The sequence below is a fragment of the Vitis riparia genome, chromosome 18 (assembly GCF_004353265.1).
Source record: "Vitis riparia cultivar Riparia Gloire de Montpellier isolate 1030 chromosome 18, EGFV_Vit.rip_1.0, whole genome shotgun sequence".
In the NCBI taxonomy this organism is placed as follows: domain Eukaryota; kingdom Viridiplantae; phylum Streptophyta; class Magnoliopsida; order Vitales; family Vitaceae; genus Vitis; species Vitis riparia.
In genome coordinates this window covers 4,218,778-4,246,272 of record NC_048448.1, presented here as the reverse complement: position 1 = coordinate 4,246,272, position 27,495 = coordinate 4,218,778, and the positions used below count along the sequence as shown (strand labels likewise).

The window sequence follows — 27,495 nt, the reverse complement described above, 5'->3', positions numbered from 1 at the left end:
TGTGATATGATAGGACTGTGCCTGCATGCGCCTTAGTCGCACGTGGGATTGTGGTTATTTCACTTGGAAAAGACAGTATTGCCCTAGGAAATCATCAAAATGGCAAGTGCTCCTTACATATTACGTGTCGCATTAAAGCCTAAACACTGCACAAATCTAATCATAATGGCAGAAAATGTTGCATGTTGCATGTGGAATGTGCTGGGCTCCACTCGATCGAGTCTGGAGGTCTGATGGACGATCAGAGATGGTGGTGCAGACAGGGATACGTGTGAGTTCCTACACCTTGTCATAATTCTACGGATTAGCCTAATCTGAAGTTTACTGAAAAGGCAAGATTACCCTCCATCGTTATCGTTACGCTCTGATCTCTTAGGCTGTTTCGTAAATTCAAACCTCTAAGAGGACATGGCTTGCAAATAACTAAACAAGAAAAGGAGTTTCTGGTAAATAAAGTAATGTTTATTTCTTTAAAAGGATAAATTTATTATAAAATTCCAAAATAACCAATTGGCCGGGAATTATTTAACGGCTGACGGAGAAAAGTCCGGCCGGCGGGTTGGGTTCGATATTTCCTATATAAACCCGCTACCACACCCTCTTTCTCTCATATTTGCATCCTTCTTGTGTTCTCTCTCCATCTCCTCTTCCTCTCTCTAGATTCAATGAGGTCCCGAGAGGTAAAATTCTCTTTTCCCACTTCAGAATATTCTAATTTTTTTTCAATTATTTTTGGCTTAATTTATGGCAAGAAAAGGTTTAGGATTGTGGGAATACAGAAGATTAGGAGCAAAAAAGATAGATCAAAAACACTTAAAACATGTTTTGACTGTTTCTCAACACATTATTATGTTGATACATGATGCTGTATAATCTCAGGACTGGGTTCGATCTGTCTGTGGTTTTATGTGATGAATATTGATTTATTGGGATTATAGGTTTTGTGGATAGAATGGTTGCGCTCTTTTATTGGTTTGGAGTGTATGATTCTTGAAACCCTAGAAAAAAAAATGCTATATTGCATATGGGTCAGTGGGTGAAGATTGTGATTGGGATTGGTTTATTTGGGGGATTTAGGGTTTGGATCTGTACTGATTTGTTGGATGGTGGTTTCTTGGTTTTCCTTTGTGGTCTTTATCTGAAATTTGACTTAGAACATGGTGTTGATTTGCTTTTGGATGATGCATGGATTCTGGTTGTTTACCCTTAATTTTGCATTAGGGTTTTAAGCTTTGTGTTTAGTTTGCTACTTTGGTGCCCATGATTCTTGAACTATGTATCTACATTGTAAATCCAATTTTATGATTCTTGAATGTGTTTCACACACACATGTGTGTGTATGTCCATGTATTTATGCATATTAAATTCTATTACATCTAATGTTTGTGTTATTTACTGTTTTTTGAAGTATAGGGGCATTCATGTGTTTTAGGTTTCTCACAGTAATGACATAGCTGTTAATTGAACCTATTCAATTATGTATTTGAAAACACTCTTTGAAATAGACTTTTCACTGCCCTATCTGAATTTTCCTTGCGGTCATGTCTGAAGACTCTGAACATCTAAACTTATGCTACACTTTGTTTGTAAGGTCCAGGTGTTTCTTAGGATTGGTGAGAAACTGCCTTTTCTTTGATTTGATTGACAGTATGGCGGTTGCTTAGGCTGTGAACAAGCCTTCTGTTTTTCTTTGTTTTTTTTCCCCTTCTTCTGGTATGTGCCTTGTGTATTCTCTGTGTACATGATTAGCGCTTAGCACTTTTTCTACTCTGGTAATGTTCTATTATGCATTTTAAATGCCCCGTTTGAGTGTGCATTAGCTCTGTCTGCAGAAATTTACATGGCCTTCTTCGAATTTTGAGACTCTTATCAGTCCTGTGTCATTGCACTGGACTTATCTGTGTATGATGATTTGTAAATGTAGCAGCAATTTCAAGTTGTTATTGAAATATTTATTTTTCAAGTTTTATATATTTTCACATCTGTGAGAATATATAATTGGAGGTTGTGCACATATTTATTGTTTTCCAGGGTTAAAAGGGTGGGGTTGGGGTTTGATTCTGGTTCTGCCGTTTGAAACTTTTCAGTTCTTATCGGTTGTTATTTCCAAATGGAAGGTTTGTTCCCACATCCTGGTTAAAATTTCCTTGCGTTGGTATTGGTTTGTTTTTTAAATTCAGGTTTCAATATTTGCTTTATTTGCATCTATATATGCATTTTGCCATGATTTCCTTCCCTTTAGAATTTGTTATATATGAATTTGATGAACTTGATTTGAAGAAACCATGATCAGTTTTTTCACAATTTTTTTTATTAATACACAGGTCTAAGGGTTGTTTGCTGTTCGTCTTCACTGTTGGCATGTCATGTGCATTTTCTACTAAAATTGAAGCCCAAAGTGTGTCAGTACTACCTGTTTGGATATCCTTTTCCATTTGTATGCATTTATATATGAGATGGGTTCTCGAGGAAGACCACTATTTGACCTTAATGAACCCCCTGCAGAAGATGAAGAAGAGAATGATGGTGTCTTTAGCTTCCAGCCTCAGAAGGCACTTCCTTCCTTAAATTCCCATACTCCTGACTTGTTTTCTACATCATCAGGTCCTCAACGAATCCTAAATAACCATGCTTTTACACATGCATCTTCCGTTTCGGGCTTTCAGCCTTTTGTTCGGCCTAGAGGAGCTAATGTCTCTGAAGAGCCTGTTGAACAAAAGAGGGCTGGGAATCAGAATTCAAAGTTTGCCTCATCATCTAATGCCGGTAATGGCGATGAAACAAATGCAGGACCGCAGCTAGTTTCGAGTCCTGCAGATGCTCAAGCTGTTGAAAGAGAAGAAGGGGAATGGTCTGATGATGAAAGCTCAGCTAATGTATATGGAAGCAGTAGTATGCAAGAGCAGTCAGTTAGTGGATCTGGTAAAGCTCAAGCAATGTCTGAGCAGATGGATTACCATGCTTCTAGTGTGGCTGCAGAGACACTTTCTTGTGATATAAAAGTTTTTGAAAGTACCAAGGAGGAAAATAATAGTCATGCCTCTGTAACGTTGGATCCAGACACACATGATCAGAGAAGTAACAGTAGCAGAAATTCAGAAGGCAATGGTAAAGGTGATGTGGGTCCCATGGATGGTCAGGAAGAACCTGGTTTAGTACCAAAACTGAAAGAAGTTAAGGGAGTTGAAGCAAGCTTTGCTGTGAAATGTGCAAATAATCCTGGAAAAAAGCATAAGCTTGACCTACACAAAGAAGCGATGCTTGGGAAAAAAAGAACCAGGCAGACTGTGTTTCTTAATTTGGAAGATGTCAAGCAAGCTGGCCCTATGAAAACTTCCACTCCAAGAAGACAAAACTTTCCAGCACCTATTACAACACGAATTGTTAAAGAAATTCGTTCTGTTCCTCCACCTGCTGAACGCATTGGAGAAAAGCAGAATCATTCCATGATTAAAGATCAGAAACAAGTGGATTTATCATCTAATGAAGGAGGAGGAGGAAATCTTGTAGAATCTAATGAACCTAAATCTGAAAGTAACAATGATATGAATTCTGGACTTCTAGGTAGACCTAGGAGGCTAAATAGTGCTAATGATATTTCTGCAGAGGTGCACCCACCAACAATTCCAAGACAGAGTTCATGGAAGCCCACAGATTCAAGGCAATTTAAGAATTCACAGTTTTCTGGCAGGAAGCCATCTATGATCAATCAAAGTGAATCAAAATTGGTAAACAAGAAACATCCTCCTGCCAAAATGCAAACTACAGTGAGCTCACAATATCAAGATACTTCAGTGGAACGCCTTATACGGGAGGTGACAAATGAAAAGTTTTGGCATCACCCAGGTATGGGATTATTTTATAATACAGCTGGTTAATGGTTTATGGTGAATGGTTCATGGTTTCATTGAACGTGGATATTTTTTTCTTCCATTGGTTGTTGCATGCGCATTAGTTTCAGTATTTTATTTAATGTGGGTTATTGAAACTTTTGATCTCAATTTCCATGAGGATTATTGACTTTGTGGTTGTTTGATCTCAATTTCTTTCCACTTCTGTCCTCCCTTGACTATCAGGCTTCTGCTAATGACAAAAGTTTGGATTCTGTGCTGAAAATTTTGGCTATTGGAATTTTAAGAAATGGAAATCAGATATTGGTAGATTTGTTCTAAATGTTGCTGTATTATCTTATGATATTTCAATGTTTCTGAATCATGTTTTTCTTGAGAGGTGGAATCAAATTGATTGTTTATACTTTGTTATTAAATAATTCAGCTTGTTAGAATGAAGTATTTCTGGAACTGTACATTTGTTTGCCATTTGTCCAAATCCAACCTTTGCTATTTTACTTCTCTATTGTTGGTAATATGGATTTGTCGGTGAACTAGGATGCGTTGTATAAGTTTTTTGAAATGAGTAAAAGCTGATGTTTGTATTGCTCAGGCCCACGCATAGCGGAGGGGGTTCCTACAGCTTCATGTGGTGGGCGTCCAACCATCTGGAGAGCCTGTTGGATGGAAGAATTTATATATGGCATACTGAGAATTTAGAGTAATTGAGCCATAATCATGAATTTTGTGTTCAGGGATCTCTCAAGCTAATGTAATATAAGGAAAAAATAGAGTTATATTTAATTCATTATTTTATGAAATTGATTTTATTAGTATTTGACCGATTTTTTCTGAAATGAGACGTCTGAGGATATTTCATTACTTGTGTATGCAAATAAAAGTTTCTACTGATGTTTTGTAATGTGTATATGAATTTGGCGCAGGTTTGGGGAATTTCCCTTTTTACATGTAACCAAATATTTCATTAATAATACTTTTGTCATAAACCTTGATAATGATAGTGTGGGGTTTGCTGCCAGGTTCCATTCATATTTGTTAACTGTTCTATTGCTTTCTGCTTTGGCCCTCCTTTTTGAAGAGCATTCCTTGTTTCTGGTCCTTTTGTTGCCTGTATATAACAATTATTATTTTTGTGCATCAGAGGAGACTGAGCTCCAATGTGTTCCTGGTCGGTTTGAATCTGTAGAAGAATATATTAGAGTGTTTGAGCCTTTGCTTTTTGAGGAATGCCGAGCACAACTCTATAGCACCTGGGAGGAGTTAACTGAAACAGTTTCAAGAGATCTACATGCAATGGTCCGGATAAAAAGCATTGAAAGGCGAGAAAGAGGTACCCCTCCAAAACACTGGATTTATTTTAGTTTATTGTTGAAAGTTGGTAATTAAATAATTGAGTGTCTGTTTGGATGTAGTTCCTATTTTTTTGTTTTTAAAAACAAAAAATAGTAGTAGTAACTATTACATGAAATGAAAGAACTCTTAGAGGTTTTCATTGAAAATATAATAAATTTAAAAATTGATGAAATTTTGAGGTTTTAAAAAAAAAATTAACTACCTCAAATTTTAAAAATTTTGAAAGTAATTTTGAAGGAGATATGGTAAGTTTATACTTTTTTTTATAAGGTTTTACATAGAAGTTTCTCATTTTTTAAAACAAAAAAATGGAAGTGTATCCAAACGGAGCCTAATTTATTTATGCTGAAATTGCAATCTGGCAATGCTGCTACTGCTTTCATTCTTATGAAAGTAACGTCTTGAGGTTTCAGTTCTGTAGCTGTGTATATTCCTTTTCCAGGACATATGCTACTAAGCTTCAAATTGCACTTCCATGAACAGGCTGCAAACTTAAATTTGGTTGGCTGGTATCATAAGCAACTCTATAAATGACTACAAACAAATCATGTTGGACTGTTATTTACATGTAATATGTTTTAGTTTACAGTTGGATATAATCAATGAGATTTGTTGCATTCCTGGAAACTTAGTGAATATATGTTTTGGAACATAGTTTTATGGCTATGGATTTTGCCTTGTTATCGGAATCTTGTTGTATTAAATTTTTGTTGAAAGATTCCTCCTAGGGTATCCTGGTTCTTTTTTCTATTTTTCTTGTATTAAGGTTTTTTTCTTTGTTTATTGCCTTAGGATGGTATGATGTGATAGTCCTTCCAGCAAATGAATGCAAGTGGACATTTAAAGAGGGTGATGTTGCAATTCTTTCGGCTCCCAGGCCTGGATCAGGTTTGATAATAGAACTAATTTTAGCTTGTCTGGGTTTCCAGTATATATGTATTTGTTTTCAGTTTAAGTGACAAATATCAAAATGATGTTAAGCAGTTAGATCCAAGAGGAATAACACATCTTCAATTGAAGATGATGAAGAGGCGGAGATCAGTGGACGTGTGGCTGGTACTGTCAGACGACACAATCCAATTGACACTCGTGATCCTGTGGGTGCAATCCTCCATTTTTATGTTGGGGATTCATATGATTCTAACAGGTTACATGGATTACCAGTTTCTCTCTTCTTGGATGGTTATTTTGAATGTTCTGTCATTATGAACTTGTTTCTTTTATTTGTCAATTTTACTCTTCTATCCAATAGTCATAACAACTTTCTTTTCTCCTTTAATTCCAGCAAGGTTGATGATCATATTCTAAGGAAACTTCATCCCAAGGGTATCTGGTATTTAACAGTGCTTGGTTCTCTTGCAACCACCCAGCGGGAGTACATTGCTCTTCATGCATTTCGTCGTCTCAATTTACAGGTGACATTTTTTCAACCAAAAACTTCTTTGCAATTTTTAAGTCCATACCGTTTGCATGTGCACATTTTACTGGATATTCTCTTTTGGCAGATGCAAACTGCTATCCTTCATCCAAGTCCAGAACACTTCCCAAAATATGAAGAGCAGCCCCCTGCCATGCCTGAATGCTTCACACCGAACTTTGTTGAATATTTACACAAAACCTTCAATGGTCCCCAGCTAGCAGCAATTCAATGGGCTGCCATGCATACGGCTGCTGGCACAAGTAGTGGGGTGACAAAGAGGCAAGACCCATGGCCATTTACTCTAGTTCAAGGGCCTCCAGGGACAGGCAAGACACACACAGTCTGGGGAATGCTAAATGTCATCCATCTTGTTCAGTATCAGCACTACTACACTGCTCTGCTTAAGAAAGTAGCACCTGAAAGTTATAAGCAAACTAATGAGAGCACTTCTGACAATGTCTCTATGGGATCCATTGATGAAGTTCTCCAGAGCATGGATCAAAACCTCTTCCGCACTCTTCCAAAACTTTGCCCAAAACCTAGAATGCTTGTTTGTGCTCCCTCTAATGCTGCAACTGATGAGCTGCTGGCACGTGTTCTTGATCGTGGATTTATTGATGGTGAGATGAAAGTTTATCGTCCTGATGTGGCCCGAGTTGGAGTTGATTCACAAACACGGGCTGCTCAGGCAGTTTCTGTTGAGCGTAGAACTGAGCAGCTTTTGGTTAAGAACCGTGATGAAATTCTTGGATGGATGCACCAGTTAAAAGTTCGTGATGCACAGTTGGCTCAGCAGATGCTTTGTCTTCAAAGAGAGCTCAATGCTGCAGCAGCTGCTGTTCGTTCGCAGGGGTCTGTTGGAGTTGACCCTGATGTTCTTGTGGCTCGAGACCAAAACCGAGACACATTGCTTCAAAACCTTGCAGCAGTGGTTGAAAGCAGGGATAAGATTCTGGTTGAAATGAACCGCCTGGTCATTTTAGAAAGCAGGTTCCGTTCTGGAAGCAATTTCAATTTGGAAGAAGCCCGTGCAAATCTTGAAGCAAGTTTTGCCAATGAGGCTGAGATTGTTTTCACTACTGTCTCAAGCAGCGGCCGTAAATTGTTTTCTAGGCTTACTCATGGCTTTGATATGGTTGTTATTGATGAGGCCGCTCAAGCCAGTGAAGTAGCAGTTCTACCTCCCCTTTCTCTTGGTGCAGCACGTTGTGTTCTTGTTGGGGATCCTCAGCAGCTGCCTGCAACAGTAATCAGCAAAGCCGCTGGAACATTGTTATACAGTAGAAGCCTCTTTGAAAGGTTCCAGCAAGCAGGCTGCCCGACAATGTTGTTATCTGTGCAGTACAGGATGCACCCTCATATTCGGGATTTCCCATCAAGGTACTTTTACCAAGGACGTCTTACTGACAGTGAAAGTGTTACTAATTTACCTGATGAGGCATACTACAAGGATCCTTTACTTAGACCTTATGTGTTCTATGATATTACACATGGACGGGAGTCACACAGAGGTGGATCTGTCTCCTATCAGAACATACATGAAGCACAAATATGTCTCCGTTTGTATGAGCATCTCCAGAAAACTTTGAAGTCTTTGGGTATGGGAAAAATTTCTGTTGGCATAATCACACCATACAAGCTGCAGCTGAAATGCCTACAACGGGAATTTGATGATGTTTTAAGTTCTGAAGAAGGGAAGGATTTGTATATCAATACTGTTGATGCTTTCCAAGGGCAGGAACGTGATGTCATTATTATGTCCTGTGTCCGTGCCTCTAGTCACGGGGTGGGCTTTGTAGCTGATATACGCCGAATGAATGTTGCTCTCACTCGTGCAAGAAGGGCACTATGGGTATGGCTTTGTTCCCTTTTTATGGCCTCATTAGTACACATGCAGGTTACTGCATGCACACACGATCTAAAGTTTTGGTTATCATTTTCATGTTTTGTTGTTTATCAGGTTATGGGGAATGCTAATGCGCTGATGCAGTCTGATGACTGGGCAGCATTGATTTCTGATGCCAGAGCCAGGAGTTGCTATTTGGATATGGACTCTCTTCCCAAGGAGTTTCTTGTACCAAAGGGACCTACTTATGGCCCATTATCAGGTAAGGTTTCCTCTAATATGAGGGGTTTGAGGTCTGCTGGGCCAAGACATAGGCAGTTGGATATGCACGTGGAGTCCAAGTCAGGAACTCCGTCAGAAGATGATGAGAAGTCGAATGCATCATTAATTTCTAGGAATGGGAATTATCGGCCCTTAAAGCCAACAATGGAGAATTCCTTGGATGACTTTGATCAGTCAGCTGATAAATCCCGGGATGCTTGGCAGTATGGCATTCAAAAGAAGCAAAGTTCTGCTGGGGTTGTAGCAAAGAGAGATTCATAGCAGTTGGCTTTTGTTGTCTGCAAATTCTCTTGGTGCCTTAGGGGAGCTTCAGGCATAATTTATTTTTCTTTTCTGATGCTTGCTCCCAGTGCCGAAAGCTCTTGAAGCATTAGCTCCTTTTGCTGATCTTGTGAATGGAACACAGTTAATTTGGAACAAGTTCCTGTTGGCTTATGCAGGATACTTTTCATTAGTTGAAAAGATCAGGGAAAAGAGGACCTGAAGAGACAGTGGCCAAGGTTGGTTGCTTTTACTGAAGATAAATTTTGGTTGGATTGGTTCTGTATGCATTTGGGAAGGTTGTGCAGAACCATGTGCCTAATCCTCTAGCTTACATGCTTCAAAAAGAAAATTTTTTATTAGATCTCCTGACATGGCAGTCTCCTGGCTTGACTTTTTATACATGGATCTGCACCGGGTTTACTGCATGTCCAATTACAAATAATTAAAGGGTTCAATGTGTGGGTTGACCAGCATTCTGCCTGCTTGGATATGTGAGCTGCAACTTTTGCCCTGTGAGTACCCTCCTCAATTCGACATTGCGTTAAGGCTTTGATTGAGTAGGAGTTGGTGAGAGCTTCCCAGTTATGCCCCTGACATTGTAGCTTCCCTCACACAATATAGCTGCTGACTCCTTGGATCTTGAAATGCTGATAGACTTTGTTCATGTAAAGCAATTCACATTTAAAAGATGCAATGTACATTCTTGGGATATGCAGAGGCTTAGGTTGACATCTGAAGGGATATTCAAAATCTGGGAGGATTAACTGAATCTCATTTCTTCCAGTTTTGGAATGGGCCATAAAATGCCAAATCTGTGACAAGTCGGTATACTTACAGTCAACATTCTGTATAGAAAGGAAGGAGAGTACAGGATCTATAAAAGAAAAATCTAATACCAGAGGCATTGGGGATGTCAGACAACTTGTACATACATCGTCAGCTATGGAATGAAACAATTCTTTCTGATGCATGATCTCATTCTTTTTTATATTTTGTAATTTTATTTTTACCCCTTTTTGCTGAAAGATAACAATCATTGTGTTAGGCTTCCTTTCAATTATATAGTTTAACAGTGTCAGTCACATTTGAATTTTAGTGTATGTCATCTTCTTGACATTGATTATATTCCATTATTCTCCAATTTGAACCCTTTTAATGCAAAGGTCAGCTTGAGCTTATAATCTTAATATCCAATTTATTGAATAATGTGCCTGGTGCTTTTACTAGTAGGGTGTTGGATTGTCATTTCAAAAGGGAGGAATAAGACTATGTGGTTTGAGGACTTATTATTTTTTATTTTTTGTGATGGGAAAAAGAGGGTTGGCGTTGGTATTTCTATGATTTCGTATTTTGTGATATGATCAGAGAGGCATCTGAACAGGGCATTAGTGTCCAGTGAAGAGTTCTCTATTCTGTGTCTGCTAACTATTTAAAAAGTGATCTATATGTGTCTGCTAAGTATTTAAACAGCAAGAAAGATAGCAAGATTGTTTCATATAGTTGATTTTGCTGAAATGAGTGAATATAACTTTTGTTCATATTTTGTTTTGTACATTCTATGCTTAGCATGGTTTTTTGCATTGTTCCTAGTTTCTCTCACTGATTGCTTTGCTTTTCAATTGATTTCTTTCCGGATTCTCAGCTTCCTGATCTTCCATTTGCATTTATCCATTCTCCACTGAAGGATGGATATTCCAGAGGCAGGCTCTGTAGGAGGAAGTGAGTGTAAGGCAGTTCAATTTGTTCTCCATCAGAGCCTTATTTTGCGTGGGAATTTGGATCGGCAAGTTAGCCAGAACTCATGGTAACACAGACTTGTCCATCTATACCAGATTAGCAGTCTTGCTCTCCTGCTATTGTATGTTAGTTACTATTTGATTTAGGTTGATATTTTATTTCTATATTCTGTTGATTTCTTAAATAGAAATCAGAGGACATTTGACGCAGCCAACCTGTTTGGAGAGTTCTTGAACAACTTGTATAGATGAAGGTATATCTACATGAACTAACTGACATAGGTTGACATTTGGTTTCTGGGTTGTTTTCTTAATTGAGTAGTCTATCATAAATTCTAGCATAATAAGATATTTCTGTCAAGTTGATGCGATCTGGTGATTCTGAAACAGATTAAAGAACTAGGATGTGCAGTAATGCAATTGAGAACAACCTGAACTCCATTGGAACTTATGCTGCGGCTTTGTGTTGGTGATTACAGGTTCCATCCCTGCCTCAATTTCAATTATTGTCTTTCATCCAAGTGTAAGTGTTCATTACATGAGTTTTTGGGGGGCCATAATCTAATAGAACTTGAAAATTCTGTCATGAATAAGATTTTATTGCGCAGAGCTGCTTCTTTTTTATTTATTATTTTACTTTATTTTTCCTGGTGTGGGTGTGTCGGGGGAGGACATGGTGTGGGTTCTGTTGTAATAGCCTTTGCTCGATTTAGGAATTGGACGTGCTTGGCACAACCATATCTATAGAACAATAAGCAGCTTGCTTGTGATTTTGCTTGCAAATCTCTAATTCCAACTACTAATATGAGAGTAGATTTAGGTGATATTGTTATTAGAATCCATATTTAGACATGACAATAACTAACTGAGCGTTGAAATAGCATTGATTTTTTTTCTCTCTGCTACAGAAGATGTCGGAATTCATGAAAAGTCAGAAGCTAATAGTAATACGGACACTTGAAAATTGGCTGTAGCTCAAGGAAATAGTGAAGAATTAATAAGAAAATGGCAAATGGTATTTTGATTTAGGAAAAAACATATACCGTTTCCATGGAATTAAAGTAAATAATTAGGGAATTTGCAGTATTTTGATAGACTTAAAAAGGAAATTGAAGATTAATATATATTGCTCAAAATCTTTTTTGCTCCAATGGGTTTTTTGGCCTATAGAATTAGCCATTTCTGCCATCTAGTTTTTACATTTGAAGGATTAAACAGAGTTGGTTTCATTCTATCTTCTTGTCAGTGTCCATTTTTGTGGGAACTTCTGAAGAGACAGTGAAACAAACCCCAAACAACTGTTTTTGACTCACTTTAAGTGAAAGCCACTTATTTGGACACAAAGGGTTTGAGATGAGCTGCATATTCCAGATTTATTGTTATTGGGACATTTCTTTAAGTTGTGATAATCCCTTCTACTTGTTTAGCATTTCATCAGGATGCCTAAATTTTATAAAGAACATTGTAGAACAAGGTGTGGCAAAGATAGCCGAAGACAAGATGAGTGAAGCACACCCAATTTAATTTTGTGTAGTGAGTAGTAACTACTAAATTCCTAATTTTTCTTTTAATAGGAAACAGCTACTGGATTTCTAAATATTGCTAACTTCATGCATTTCATATTTACCTATACATCTTTTCTGCAGTTTCTATAGCAATAGCAGTGCATTTAACCAATCTTTGCCAAAATTTCCGAGGTTGTATGTTAAAACTACTAAAGTTCTCATTTTTTTTTTCTAAATAGGTAAAAGGTACTGGGTTCCTTGATACAGGAAATACATATATTTCATATTTGCCTCTACATCATTTTTACAGTTTCTATAGCTATGGAAGAATATGTAAATCAAATCTTTGCCAATTCTTCTAGCATTAGAATATAACCAAATGAGATGTGTATCCTGTCTTCCTGCTTATTTTCTTTTATATATTTATTTTGGTGGAGCTTCATTGTGCTTGCATGTGTGCGCGTGTGTTTGGTTATGATGCTGGGATTATGAGGTCTATATTAGCGACCAACTCCTACTTCTGATATCTATCCATCAGTTGCGATTTCATGCGGGTGGATTTGTATTGCTATGATAAAATCATAATTGGCTTCTAGCATGGAGGAGCAAGAAACTTTAATTTTCTATTAGGGGAATATATTAGAGTCATCTGAATATTCCCCCACTTCTACTTTTTGAATCCTGTATCCTTCTGAATTTATATAATTTCATAGAAAACATTTACTCATGGATGCTAATTTTCCACCTGCAGGTTAAGTCGTTGGCAGAAGATAGTGTTATCATGGGGTGGGGTTGAAAGTTCAATTCTTTTCATGCTTATATGGGTTCTAAGCTGTAATTTATGATAATGTTATTAAATAATGTGGGAGGCACGGCAGAACCATGGTTGTAGCATTTTATTTTGGTTGGGGTTTGGAGATTTGAGGACTCAATCCCCCCAAAAGGCAAAAAAAAAAAAAAAAAAAAAAAAAAAACCCATAATCGGGAACGGCTCTACTATATGGTATTTCCCAGATCTTAAAGAGGTCGTGCTTTTATTTTTGACAAGACCTTGGTTGTAGCAATTTATTTATGGTTGGGGTTGGGTCATTTTTTAGGACTATAATCGTGTCCTTATGGTTTATGATTTCTGAAGAACTCTCATTTCTGGTGCATAATTGAAAATATTTTGCATTATTCAAATCATCTATACTCGGGGTGATGGAGCTATTTTGTATAGCGTTTCCCTCTATACGTACAATCGTGTTATACTAATTAGTAATTACCATTAACAATGATAATCTGGACCAATTTCATTTAGGGAAAAATTCTAGAATGAGAATCTCGCTCCGGCATTACTTTCCATAACCAATATATCATCCAATAATGGAGGACCAATCAAGCCTGAGATTGGAGAACGGGTGTTGTGGAATTTCCGATTGAACAGTGTAACTCGTTTCTGGCTTTGACATACCAATAATAATATTAATAGGTGTAGCAATTAATTAAAATTATAATTTGGTAAGGGTGATGACCGTCTTCTCTCATAGCTCCTCCATCTAGGTTTGACATGAAAAGGTAAGTAAGGTGGGCCGAAAGGAACATTAGGCTATTAGTTTGACCCAGCTCAGATTTAATCATGTGATGAGACAGACCGTAAGGGTTGCAAGACTTGGCTGGTTTTGGGGAAATCAATTGTAAGTTAGAAGTAGTAACACGTGGATACTTGTCCCAAACAGCTCATCGAACAGCACAGCTCTGCACATGAGAAAGCAACAAAAAATGAAAAAAAGAAAGCTAAGTTAATCCTTGCTTGAAGTAACATTTAACTAATGGGAAAAACAGTTGTACGCTGACACAATGACATGCTAATTGCCTAATTCCTTCATTTTTCCGTGGGGAGCACATTGTAATTATCATCATATATGGGCACATGTTTCATGTCCCCATGTTTTATCTGCTTCTGTATGTAGTATGTACCATACTACCATGTAGCTTTCATTCATCACCGGACCCATCGCCTTATGAATTATATAGTCCACCAGCTCCTACGGACCATGGCCCAATTGGTTCCACGTCTCTACTTCCCTGCAAAACAAATTAGTTATTTCTTTGATAGCTGGACTCATTTTTACTAGCTTGACTCACACAGGAGCCTGATTATTATATATTTGCTTGGAGGTTTTGTGCCATAAGTTTCACGTTCTCCTCGCCCCTTGATTAAAAGTGTGCATTTACCGATAAGCCCTTGGAAAAAAACCGGCTACCATGAAAAAAGGGCGTGGGTGTTTTTGACTTTTGAGGTTTTGGCTATGTTATTTTGAAAGAAATGGGTGAGTCCAGGGGGAAGGATCCAAAATCTCCCCCCAATAGAGTTTAAGCAGAAGCATTAAAAACAGCCGATACTATCATAATGACCATTGTCTCTGTCTTCCCTCTCAGATTTGAGCGGAGGTGATCCGATTCTGTTTCCTTGAAGACTTCTGGAGCGCACTCTTCACCCTAATCTCCTTCACTCGATTCATCCGATTTCTGTGCTTCTGGGCTGTTGAGGAGGAGTTGTCAGGTTATCGTCTCCTTTTCCTCGTTCAATCAGGTTATCTGCTCATCTTACTCTTCTTTCTCTGGATCTTGTTACTCGACACCATGGATTTTTCTCTTCACTTTTGCTTTCTATCACTTTCTTTTTCTTAAATTTCTTCGTCTGTTAAGTTGTTCAGTTTTGAATTGTTTTCAAATTATTGGATCTATTCAAACAGTCCTCATTTAATTTTGGGCCCTTCTGTAATTTGTTGATGTCTTGGATTGTCCAGATTGACTGCGGATAATTCCAAACTGTTTGCTCGTATAAACAGTATCATTTGCTCGTACACGGGCTTCTATTTTGTTGTTGATATAGCTCTCATATGATGGAATTAGGGTATGGGTTATCGTCAAATTCACTGAATATATATGATTAAATGGTACAATAGGAAGGAATAGGTAGAGTTTCTCTGAAAATCTAATCCGACTTCCTTGTCTAAATTATCTCATCTGCAAGAAACTTGGCAGGTCAAAATAATTCTGTGTATCCAGGACCATGAGTCATTCAATTTTTAACTGACGTGTGTGCTTCTTGCGGAAATGTGCTTCAGCATCATTCATCTAGGGACTGAGTTACATTGCTGGTTTCATGGTAGAAAATCAAATGATAGAACATTTGTTTATGTTGCATATGAAAGAAGGGGGTGAATCCAAACTAATTTGTGATCTTATCCTTAATTTTTTAAGGGTGGGAATCAGTACAGGATCTGGAGAACAGAAACAGAGATATTCTTGAGTGGCATTTTGACTCGTGGGTTTACAGAGGGTGGATTTGGTTTTGGGATTTAAATTTCCAAATCTATTGTTCGGAAAATCCTTTTGAGGGCGTTCAAACCCTCAAAAACTAGACTTCAAACAACAGCTTGGACTGTTACTTGAAATCTATACCACCCAGAATTTAGAAATTCAAATTTCAAATTCAAATCCAGGGTATCCAAATTAACCCCAAAAGGTGTTTAACAGTCCTATTTGTTTTATATAATGACTAGTATGATTATGTGCACTTCAGCAAATCAGGGCAGCAGATGGAAATTCCAATAACGTCTCTTATGAGCTTAGAGTTTTATGCCAGTGATGATGGAGATTTGAAAACCTTATTATATATGAGGGATAGTCCAGAATTCCAACAATATGTGTTTACTCATCTTTACTACGGAAAATGTTAATTCTTCACTGCTGAATTATCCTGATTCTTTATCCTGACTTATGTGGCAAGGGTAGTCTTGTAAAGTGATGGCTGTTTTCATTTTGAAATTCTTGAGAAATCGAATCAGGTCAAAGTTCAGTCAGAATGCACAAGATTGTTCTTTCACAAATCTAAATGTGCCTACATATTCTATTTAAAAGCATGTGCATATGTCTATCAGTCAAAATGAGCTGACAACAAGTTGCTATGTTCAGTTCTTTGGTTCTGTTCTCACTTTTGAATGGTTTATAACTAAGTGATGTGTACCTGGTCATTAGTTAAGATGGGTTTACTCAAGTTTATAACCATACAGGGGAGACTAAAAATTCCCAAAAAAATTTCTTCTTACCCCTTCTGAGTAACTGAACTGAGCATTCGTATGAAGTAAGTTTGCTTCATATTTAAGCAATTTTGAATTAAGATAGAAAGCGAAGTGGATGATCCTATTTTTGCTTGGCAAAAGTGGGAAGAAAACTAGCTTATGTGCATGTTTCTTATATTTATCCTGCTATTTTTGCTCTTTCTTTTGTATGGGAAAAGGTATGTCATTCTCTTTGACATACATGTTTGTATTTTTTGGTTCTTTTCATCAAATATGCAAAAAGAGAATCAGATGTATAGAAATAAAGTTGTTGATGCTATAAGTTATTTAAAGTTTCAACTGTTGATGTCAGGGATTCTCATTTTGAAACAATGAGTACTGGTCTAAAGAAATCTCCTTCAAATGGCTATGAGAAACCTTCAACATCTAAAGAACAGCAGGAGAAGGTATTATGATGAATATCCTGTTAGTACATCCATAAATATTGTGCATATTTCCATCTGCATCATTTGAGAGTCAAGGTCTGGGGCATGCAAGTGCCACTATAGGAGGGTAAAAGAAGACCTTTGAATTGAAGCCCATGATAATTATTGGTTTTGCAGATTAATGAGGTGAGAAGACTGATAGGGCCATTGCCAGATAGGTTGTCTATTTACTGTTCTGATGCATCAATAGCCAGATACTTAACGGCACGAAACTGGAATGTCAAGAAGGCAACTAAAATGCTGAAAGAAACTTTGAAATGGAGATCAGAATACAAACCAGAAGAGATTCGCTGGGTATGTTACTATTGATTTTTATCTCCTTTATTTGTAACTTGTCAGAATGTATTAATATAACATTTGCTGGATTGCATGTTCTGTGCCTGCTTGGTAAGACATTTTTTTTCCTCCCATACTTCATAGTACTATCTGCTTCTTGAGGCTGTATGATCTACTTGTTGCATCCTGTTGTATCTTGGTGCTGTTAAAGGTGGCAAAATGGGTTGAATAAGTATAAATCTGACCATGCTAGATGGGTCAAACCTAGTGCCATTGCTAGTCCCTCATTTTTTTTCTCCCATAGTTCATAGTACTATCCGCTTCTTGAGGCTCTATGATCTTTTACTAGTGGTATCATTCTGTATTGTGGTGCACTTAAGGCTGGCAAAATGGTTGGGTCAAGAGTTACTAATCCAAATCCGACCATTTTAAATTGGGTTGCAAAAGGTCAAACCTGAACTAAACCCCTTTTTTAGATGGGTCCAACCTAGTGCATTGCTAGCCCCTGTTTGGGAAAAATTTAGATATTGTGAAATTAAAAAATGTAAACACAACAGTAAGGCCAAAAAGTTTGATTAGACTTGGAAGAATTAATCAGAATTCAGTTTATGTAACTACACATCAGGGCAACTAGAACCCTTAAGCATGGGCAGGTTGGCAAGCTGTGTCAAATTTTACCATCTTTAGGAATGATTATGTTTCTTAAGACTTTTTGTACTCACAATTTCATCTGTTTCTTTGTCTTGTAGGAAGACATTGCTCAAGAAGCAGAGACTGGAAAAATATACAGGGCAAATTATATTGACAAACATGGGAGAACAGTTCTTGTCATGAAACCAAGCTGCCAGGTCACATCTCATACTCTTCCTTTTTCTGTGTGTGCATGGAAAATAAGCTCTCACTTTTTTTTGTTTCAAATTAAGATAATTGGTTCACTGGGTCTGTTATAGCTTCTGAATGGCATACTTCTGGGTCAATAATGAAGCAATTTTTAAATTGTCACATACATGAATGGCATAGCCAAAATTTCACATTATTTAACTGATTCTAGTTGTGTATGCTCACCACATGATGAATTAGAAATCCATTGCCTATTTTATTGCACATATAATAAAGAGAATCCTTGGTAAGTGTATTTATACTTTTTTTTTTTCAATGTATAGGATATATTAGTATTCATGGATAGGTTACAGTTCAGAGATACAGGTTTAATTTTTTCTTCGTTGCTTTGCCCCAATAACTCTCTCAAGTTGATGTTTGAATGTAGAACTCGAAGTCAACAAAAGGGCAAATTAAATATTTGGTGTATTGCATGGAGAATGCCATTTTAAATCTGCCACCCAACCAAGAGCAGATGGTATGGATGATTGACTTTCAGGGTTTCAATTTGTCAAATATTTCAGTGAAGTTGACTCGGGAAACAGCCCATGTTCTACAAGACCGTTACCCAGAACGGTTGGGTCTAGCAATACTATACAACCCACCCAAGTTCTTTGAACCATTCTGGACGGTAAATCCATCTTTTTTACATTGTTTCTAATGCAGTATCATGTATAGAGCATGTTTGCATGCCTCTCGCAATTATGGCACTTCTAATATAGGCCTTACCCTAGGTAACATGTAATGTGGGGTACAGAGGTGGTATGTACAGCTTTGGGATGGGAATTAGGAACTTGTAGCATCATCTAGAAGTTTCCAACCACAATTTGATAGGAGATCAAGATTTCAAGCAAGCTTATATTTTCAAGAAATTTTTTTGTGCTCTCTCACTTCGTTCAAATTGTGGGACATTTTGCAGTGTCAATATTTTCAAAATATTTTGTCCCTTAATACCTATTTGTATGAAAAGGCCTCCATGGAGCTATTGAAACTTTGTTCCATGGTTTGGATTTTATCCACGTCTGATTCCTAGATCATAATCTTCTAAAGAGCTTTCTCTCTCTTCCCCCCTCCCCTTGCTTCCTCCCTCCTTCTCTCTCCCCCCTCCCTCTTCTTCTTATTCCCTCCCTTGCTCACCCTCCTCCCTCTCTCTCTCTTCCTCTTACTCCATTTCCCTCTCTCTCTCTCTCTCCCCCTTTCTCCCTGCTATCGTGTAGAGGACTTCATGGATCAATTGAAACTTTGTTCTTTGGTCTGGATTTTACCAATGTTTAATTCATAGGTCATAATATTTGAAATGATTCTCCCTCTCTTTCTCTCGCTCACTCACTGCCTCTCTCTTTTCTATTGTACAAAAGGACTCCATGGATCTTTTGAAACTTTGTTCTTTGGTTTGGATTTTATCTATGTTCAATTCCCTCCATGGAGCTATTGAAACTTTGTTCCATGGTTTGGATCCACGTCTGATTCCTAGATCATAATCTTCTAAAAAACTCTCTCCCTTGCTTCCTCCCTCCTTCTCTCTCCCCCTTCTCTCTTCCTCACTCCCTCTCTCTCCCCCCTCCCTCTTCCTCTTATTCCCTCCCTTGCTCACCCTCCTCTCTCTCTCTCTCTCCATTTCTCCCTGCTATTGTGCAGAGGACTTCATGGATCAATTGAAACTTTGTTCTTTGGTCTGGATTTTATCAATGTTTAATTCATAGGTCATAATGTTCGAAATGATTCTCCCTCTCTTTCTCTCGCTCACTCACTGCCTCTCTCTTTTCTATTGTACAAAAGGACTCCATGGATCTTTTGAAACTTTGTTCTTTGGTTTGGATTTTATCTATGTTCAATTCCAAGGTCATAATGTTCTAAATGGTTTGGAGGGGAGAGAGAGAAAGAGGGAGATATTTCGAAGATTATGACCTAGGAATTACACATGGAAAAATGTCCCTCTCTCTCTCTTTTCCTGCCCTTCCCTCCCCCCCCCCCCAAACACTGTCTCTCTCTTTTTTTCCTTTCTTTTTAAACATCTTTGCATTAATGCAAAGTTTGTTTGCTGCTCTAATTACTTAGTAATCTTGCTCCTGATTTCAGATATTTACAATCACTTAATGGTGGTGGTCAATTGCCTACTTGCATCTCTGTGTGTTGGTTTGTTTGTAACTCCAAAATGAATATTGCAGGTGGTAAAACCGTTTCTGGAGCCGAAGACTTGTAAAAAAGTAAAGTTTGTGTACTCTGACGATCTCAATGCCAAGAAGATAATGGAGGACCTATTTGATATGGACAAGCTTGAGTCTGCATTTGGTGGGAATGATACTGTGGGTTTTAATATTAATAAATATTCTGAAAGGATGAGAGAAGACGATAAGAAGATGCCATCATTTTGGACAAAAGATAGTCATCCTTCAGGAGCCGCCCTGCAACCAGCCCTGGCAAATGACCCCACTTTGACTCCTATCAACCTACAGTCAGATTCTGATGCTTCAGACAAAGAGAGAGCTGAGAATCCCCCCTCTTTGACTCATATTAACTTACAGTCAGATTCTGATGCTTCAGACAAAGAGAGAGCAGAGAATTCCCCCTCTCATGGTGTAAATTCAGGAGAAGGTCCTCTAGACAACAATGTGCTGGTGAGTGATGAAAGCAGAAATGGAGCGGTAGGTATACATTAAGTTGAGTGAAATCATGAACTATGAGCCTGATCTTGGTTAAGATAAGGTTATGGATTTAGACTTTCTGACTGCTTGACATTTAGTTAGCAACTCAAAATCAAGAGAATTTCTGTCAATAATTTTGTTGAGATGGTGGCAAAACCTTTTGCCACCCAGAGTGAAGCAAATGGAGTTCAAACCAGGGATTTGTAAGGATTACATATTTTTTAAGTCCTCTTCTCATTGAGGACCTTCTCTCTATTTTGTTTTTTATTTTAATTTTTTAATTCCCTTTTATTTTTCTTCAATGTGACAACTTCATGCTGATATATGCAGGGTGGTTTTCCCTTTCATCATGCCTCGTTTAGTTCTCCATTTCTACCTTCCTCCCATATTCCCTTCTAAGTTCCTCCATTTCTGCATCTGTTCTCCCCCTCATTAATGGAAATAACTTCCCCATATTCCTGTTTCTCTCAGTCAGCAAACTATTGACATGCTTTATGCGAACCCCCCTAGAGTTATGTTTTATGCTTGGCATCCTGTTATATATAGACCTGAATTTTGATCATATGATATGAATATACCCAAGGACATGGCCACTGATTCTAAAGGAAAAGGAAAACAGACGTTTTCTGGAAAGTATTAGAGATCTAGTTTTCGTTGGGTATATATTGTACTTTTTGTTGAAATTCTAAGGTACGAAATTACACCTGCTGACAAACAAGTCCATGGAAGTAAGCCCTGGCCAAGTCCAGCTCGTAGTTAAAGACTTATGTTGAAAATGTAGATTTCATTTTATTTTTTTTGAAAATTGAGGTTTACTGTAAATTTTGAAACTTAAAAAAAATAAAATTTGAGGTGATAAAAATAAGGTTTTTTTTTTTTTTTTTTAAATAATTTTTATATGAGCTTTTACCTTTTTATATAGAAATTTTTATTTTAAAAAATAGAAAACAGAATTAGTATCCAACTCAAGCCTTAATTTTTATTGATGATACTTTACATAAAGTATATGGAACTATTGCTATTGAGCCCTTCAAAAGTGCATTTTGACAAATATGTTCCCCACACAGCGCATCTGGTCTGGACCCAATTATAATCCAAGGATAGGTCTGAACCCTAGACCGAAGCCATTAACTAAAGAGTGTCAGCGTGTCACGGTGGAGATGAATAACCAGAACAAACATTCCATTAATCTAATTTGGCAAAGTTCCAAATTTCAAAACTCATGGTTGATGATAATTGGTTGTCCCCATCCTTATAATTGATCCACATTCAACCAGAAGCATGAGAAACATCTATTCATGAACTGGGAAAAAAAAAACTAAAGAATATTCCATAGACTAGTGATTTTTTGAATCGTTTAGAATGTAAAGTGTCTTTGGCAATCCTTTTTCAATTCAAGGTAAAAGCCATACAGTAATTCATCCAAGATTTACACCAGGAAAATCTAGAGTCCAAAACGCAAAGAAAAAAACATTCATCATTTCAGTCTACAGATTTTCACGTCTCTATAATACGCCTAACCTCAAACATGGCAGGTACTTCAACTAGCCTTGATCAACCCATATAAAAATTACATAGACGCGTTACACAGCTGCCTAACTCCTTGTATGTTTCAAGCAACTTGCTCTTGCACAACTGCTACTTTGTTCTCCTAAATATGGAACTAATAGTATGAAAGATTGTGAATGCAATGCACTGAAGGCCCTACAAAACCAAACAAAAATAAATAAATGTTGAGCATATAAAAGCAGTTACACCCACCAGAAAACTGGTAAAGAGATTACCTGTACTTGAAAATCTTAATGCAACATATCATCCAACTTCTGCCTGTATTGAGCCAAACTCTAAATCGAGGGGGAAAAGAGATACATTAATTAGCAGAATAGAAGTTTCCATTTACGATATAGAGAAAACAAATAGAAAATAAAAAGCATAAAAAGTACTGGTAAACGTGAGTTACCAGTTAGTAACATAATTTCTAGATTCTTTTTCATGACAGAAGCAACAATTGCAAGGCCATAACAGCAACACCCAATTGAACCAAAGGTTGAAATAATGACCCAAAAGCCTAAGATTAATGAACATCAAGAAAGCTGCCCTGCAAATGAAAACTGGAGCAATAAAAAAAGGTAGGACTCTAGTACAGTTGCTCCATTTGTTTCAATTTAATTCATTCCCTGAAGAAACACTCATCTTACAGTGGCTTCCCTATTGAATAGCCAGATTTCAAGACAGCATAATGGTTGCTTAATTGCATTTCAGAGAAGAAACTTCCCCAAACAATCTTTTGTTCTACATTAATCTAGAGAATACATTTTTCCTACAGGTAGAAAAATGTTTCTGTCATTTTTGCCTGAATGAGGAGAAGCACATAGATCACCATAGAAATTACCATTGAAGCTGCCTTAACAAATACAGAGGAGTTCATGCATGCAACATCGATTCAAGGATTAAAATTTAAATAAAATTACTAGAAAAGTTGTAGAAATAAGACTACCAAAGTGTGGAATTCTAAAGGTTCTTGTACATTTGATGAGATGAAAATTGATTAGGATACTAATATGTTGCTACAATTTTGGCTTGGAATATATAAATCGGTTCTACCAGCTAGACAATTTCCCAACAATTCTAGACCACTTCTTAGAACCTATTTCAAGAGTGTAATCATGAATATGGAAGGGATAAATCAAGAATTATTATCTAGGCACCAACTCTAAAACAAGTAAATAGCAAGGGGGAGAATTTGCAAACCTTAGTGTAGGCATAAACCCCAGCTTCAGCAGGTCCTATAGGACTTCCCCTCCTGATAAATTTTCCCTCTTTGAATATGTAAAGCATGGGAATTCCTGTTGATAGTTCTAAGCTAATAACCTATCATAAGAAGTGAAAGCTTGTTAGAAACAAACCAGAAACCGCAACATACATGGTGAAACAAAGAATAGCTTATGACCTCTTGAGAAGTTAATTTGTCCAGATACATAATGATGGACCTCAGTGAATTCCCATGGGCAGCAATCATTATGTGCTTTCCAGACAGAAGTTGGGGTTCAATCTGCAATGTTATATTTCCAGGGTTAGATGCTTGTGCAAATTCTATGATTCTGTTATTAAAATTGAAGTTACGAATAAAAAGAAAGAGGTGTTGGAAAGGCAAATATTCATCCTTACATGTTCTCTAAAATAAGCTACAGCTCTTTCAGCGCACATTTCCAAACTCTCGCCATTGGGTGGAGGTATATCATAACTACGACGCCACTCATGAACCTGCTCCTTTCCATATCTATCTGCAGTTTCCTGCTTATTGAGACCCTGTAATTCTCCATACCTAAAGGAAAGAGCAGTTTGCACATCATATGCAGGACAATACAAAGTAAGGATAACATATTAGAGGAAGAACAATAAAAGGAGAACTGGAGAGATGATTACATTCTTTCATTCAATTGCCAAGCTGCTATAACTGGTATGGATTGCCTTTTGGTGTCTTCACTGTAAATTTGACTCCATGCTTTTGCCTGTTCACTCTCATTATGCATAATGATTGGCACCTGCTAGCATGTCAATAGCAGTAGGTCAGCAGATGAAAATGGACCAGGGAACAGATGTTATGAGGCATCAAAGTCACAAGTTTTCCCAAGTAAGCAAAATCTGGAATATTCAATGGTGGGGGCAGCTTGCTTGGAATAGCCTAAATGAAACTTAGTGTGTTCTAACATTTCAAGCAGTGTTTTAACTTTTCTTAGATTACCTTCTTACGACGGTGCTGGGTCATGGCAAGCATAGCAGTCATCTGTGAGCGAATTAAAGCAGATGTATAGATCATGTCAATGGGAATGTTGCTGATTCTCATTCCAGCTTCAAGTGCCTCTTCTACACCCTTCCTAGTTAAGGGCACATCAACACAACCAGTGAACAGGTTCTTTTCATTCCATAAAGACTCACCGTGTCGGATTAGGATCAAAGCAATTTCATCTGAAAAAGGAATATGTAAGTGTACAATTGCAACAAATCAGCAAGGGAATAATTTCGGCCTCCAAGTTATAAGAACATACTATTTACTACCTTGGTTACAAATTTATCTATGCCTGTTTTGTTGAGAAACTAAGGAAATAAAATGAGTTAAAACATTGAATCTTTAAGACATGGGAAAGACAAAACCTCAACTCTGATTCATTTAAGCCTAATAAATTCATCTGCCCTCTTGAGTTTTCAAATTTTCATTTTATTTCAGAAATCACATGAGAAAAAGAAAATGTAGGATTCAAAATCTCACTTTTTTCTTTCCTCCATTTTTTGGAAAACAGGATTCAAACTAAACAATCAGCATGTACTCATCACAGCTCACTGTTTCAACATCAAAATGAGATTAGGAAGACTTGCTTACTTGATTTCTTTGGTGACCCATTAGTGCTGTTACTTGAGGGTGATGACACTGGACCGGATACTGATGTATGAGCAGTTGAGGCTTGAATTACAGCAAAACTTCTCTTGCCAGAATTGCAACTTCCTCTTTTCAATAATCCAACATTGACTTTGGAACCCCTTGGAATCAATTTCACAGAAGCATTCCCAAACTCATGGTGAAAACCAGAGTTATTGAGAAATCCTTGAGAATGCAGGGTCCCAATGGTTTGATGAAATGCAATGGCAACCATTCTGAAAATTCAACAGAACCCAAGCAAATATTTAAGGACACACGAGAGAAATTTTGCATAATAAGACAAATAAAGCACACAGAAGGCAACACAGTACATCCTTACCTTCTTTCAAAGAAATAAATACAAAGGCACCATATACAAATCAAAGTAGCTTAAAGAACGACAGAACTCTGCATATCTTTTAAATGCCAAGAAAGAGGAAACGAGCTCATTAACATATAATCGAGGGTTTTATTTATTGTAATTGACACCCGCATTAGATTAACACGACCAATAATGCCATTTAAACACTGCCGATCATCACACAATTGAGGGTTAAATAGTTCGTAAATCGATATCCACTTGGCTTAACATCCATTACCAAAGGACGGATTCGTGACAAAAGAATATATATATATATTTTTTTCCCTGAAACCATTAAAGAAAATGGGTCTAAAACAACAAAATCAACGGAAACCTGAAGCTAAATTAAAGACAACCCAAATGGGTTTCCCAGGAAAGCAACACAAAGATCGCGCAAATATGCAGGTACATGAAAACCACAAATCACACAAAGGATCATAAATAAATAAAACAAACAAATGCAAAGAAGCGCACTTGAACAGAGAAGAGAAGAACCCAGAACCGCAAAAGAAAACTGAGAATTGAAAGCTAAGTGGGCATAGAAGATCTCACCTTTAAGCAAATATAAATAAGCAAATGAAGATCCTCCGGCAACGGAGAAACCGAGGTGGTAGAGGGGATGCAAATGTGGGTTGACGGAGAATAAAATGATCGAGGCGGGTAAGAAAAAACGCAGAGATGCACCAGACTGTCTATTCTCAACTGACAAAGATGAGAAAATAAGAAAACCAAAAACGAACTATCGAAGAAATCGTTGTCCCAAAATACAATCCAACTGCAAACTCATATGATGACAACCCTTCTCCCTTCACTGCCCCAAAACCTCCCTCAACACCAATGCCCTTTCGTCGTTTTATAGATTTGGCCCCGTGCGATTCTCGTGCTAGGTTTCACCCCCTTTGACCTGTCGCCTTCTCCTCTATTTCTTTTCTTTTATTTTATTTTTCTATGCATTCATATAACCTTATTTAATTAATAGTTTTTCTACCCCCCACCAAAAAAATGAGCCGCCTTCAAGGAAAAGGGTCAGAAATGACGCCGGATATTTTAATTAAAAGCTTGGTGAAAAATTTGGGTATGATTTGATAAAAAGAAGAAGATGACTGCCGCTATAAGTATACGTAATCTCTTATACATTCGGCTGAACAGAAGAGGAATGAAATTTGGTTCAACTTTTATTTTGGATTCTGTGGGTTTGCTATTTGTAAGTAAATTTGGCGTGTGGTCGAGGAAATGGACAATTTGAGGCAGATGGTTTTTGGGGCTCGGTTGGCTACAGTTTTAATGTAAGATTGTAAGGTAAAGCAGGAGGACGGCTGCAGATGAAGGTATGGAGACCAAATTCTCCACCAAACAAAGCAACTCCTCAAAGCCTCCAAACACCGCACCACCTAACGCCACCCTCCTATTTTAAGTGTTTGATGTCACGTGTTTCTGAATGAAACGAGTTCCGCCACCAAAAACAGAGCCCACCTAACCCCCTCCAGTTCAACTTTCAAGTGTCAACAATGGAAGGCTTTTCCAAAGTTGCCTTCCTAGCGCTGCCACCTGCCACAAACCCTGTAAGGGAGGCTGATTAATGTCATTTTCCTTGAAAGAATATACCCATTAAAATTCTTTCCTTCCCCCTTTCTCCTTTTTGCTTTTTTGTCTTTGAGAAGTCTCAAGAATAATTTTTTATTTTTTATAATAAAAAATTTAAAAATATATTTAACAATTAAAACTATTTTCTACTTTTTATTATTAAAAAAATAAAAAATATGATATTTTCATAAAATATTTTTCAATTGCTTTCACTTATTTTAAAAAATAATTATATAAATATATATAATAATTAAAAATAAAGTTATAAATATAAAAATTATTTTTAAAACATATTTAAAAATATTGAAAATAAATTAAAAATATTTTTAATTCCAAACAGATTTTTATTTTACAAAATATCTTAAAACAATTTTTAAAAAATATTATTAAAAAATAATTACCAAACAAATCATACGTTTTCACATTTTTTACTATCCTTCTCTTTCTTTTTCCCTTCCTGTTTGAATCCTTGGAATCTCCCTCAACAAGAAACTTCACACTAGACCCTAGGTCGTCCAGAA

At 37.2% G+C, this 27,495-nt stretch overlaps 3 protein-coding genes across 8 annotated transcripts; 2 read left to right on the top strand and 1 right to left on the bottom strand.

Annotated features, from left to right (window-relative positions):
- The first annotated feature begins 560 nt into the window (after positions 1-560).
- Positions 561-13,439, top strand: LOC117906543 (uncharacterized ATP-dependent helicase C29A10.10c-like). 6 transcript variants are annotated; one of them, XM_034819590.1, is made up of 11 exons: positions 561-680; positions 2,325-3,846; positions 4,993-5,181; positions 5,997-6,092; positions 6,186-6,351; positions 6,490-6,619; positions 6,710-8,476; positions 8,585-10,820; positions 10,941-11,006; positions 11,143-11,231; positions 13,009-13,439. In XM_034819590.1, exons 2-8 carry the CDS (start codon positions 2,457-2,459, stop codon positions 9,011-9,013), a joined length of 4,167 nt encoding a protein of 1,388 aa, XP_034675481.1. In that variant the 5' UTR covers positions 561-680; positions 2,325-2,456; the 3' UTR covers positions 9,014-10,820; positions 10,941-11,006; positions 11,143-11,231; positions 13,009-13,439. The 6 variants fall into 6 exon arrangements, with proteins under 6 accessions (XP_034675481.1, XP_034675480.1, XP_034675483.1 ...); XM_034819589.1 differs by having other exon boundaries at positions 11,143-13,439; XM_034819593.1 differs by having other exon boundaries at positions 562-680; positions 6,189-6,351; positions 11,143-13,439.
- A 997-nt stretch (positions 13,440-14,436) lies between these two features.
- On the top strand, positions 14,437-20,962 carry LOC117906544 (phosphatidylinositol transfer protein 3-like). Its single transcript, XM_034819595.1, has 6 exons — positions 14,437-14,832; positions 16,680-16,773; positions 16,930-17,106; positions 17,838-17,936; positions 18,356-18,598; positions 20,136-20,962. Exons 2-6 carry the CDS (start codon positions 16,699-16,701, stop codon positions 20,625-20,627), a joined length of 1,086 nt encoding a protein of 361 aa, XP_034675486.1. The 5' UTR covers positions 14,437-14,832; positions 16,680-16,698; the 3' UTR covers positions 20,628-20,962.
- A 954-nt stretch (positions 20,963-21,916) lies between these two features.
- On the bottom strand, positions 21,917-26,325 carry LOC117905335 (2,3-bisphosphoglycerate-dependent phosphoglycerate mutase). The gene is made up of 9 exons (XM_034818244.1): positions 25,943-26,325; positions 24,994-25,265; positions 24,358-24,581; positions 24,039-24,157; positions 23,781-23,937; positions 23,563-23,664; positions 23,364-23,483; positions 22,397-22,456; positions 21,917-22,316 (listed from the first exon to the last, which is right to left on the bottom strand). The coding sequence occupies exons 2-8, from the start codon at positions 25,262-25,264 to the stop codon at positions 22,412-22,414; spliced, it is 1,038 nt and encodes a 345-aa protein (XP_034674135.1). The 5' UTR covers position 25,265; positions 25,943-26,325; the 3' UTR covers positions 21,917-22,316; positions 22,397-22,411.
- Between the last annotated feature and the right edge of the window lie 1,170 nt (positions 26,326-27,495).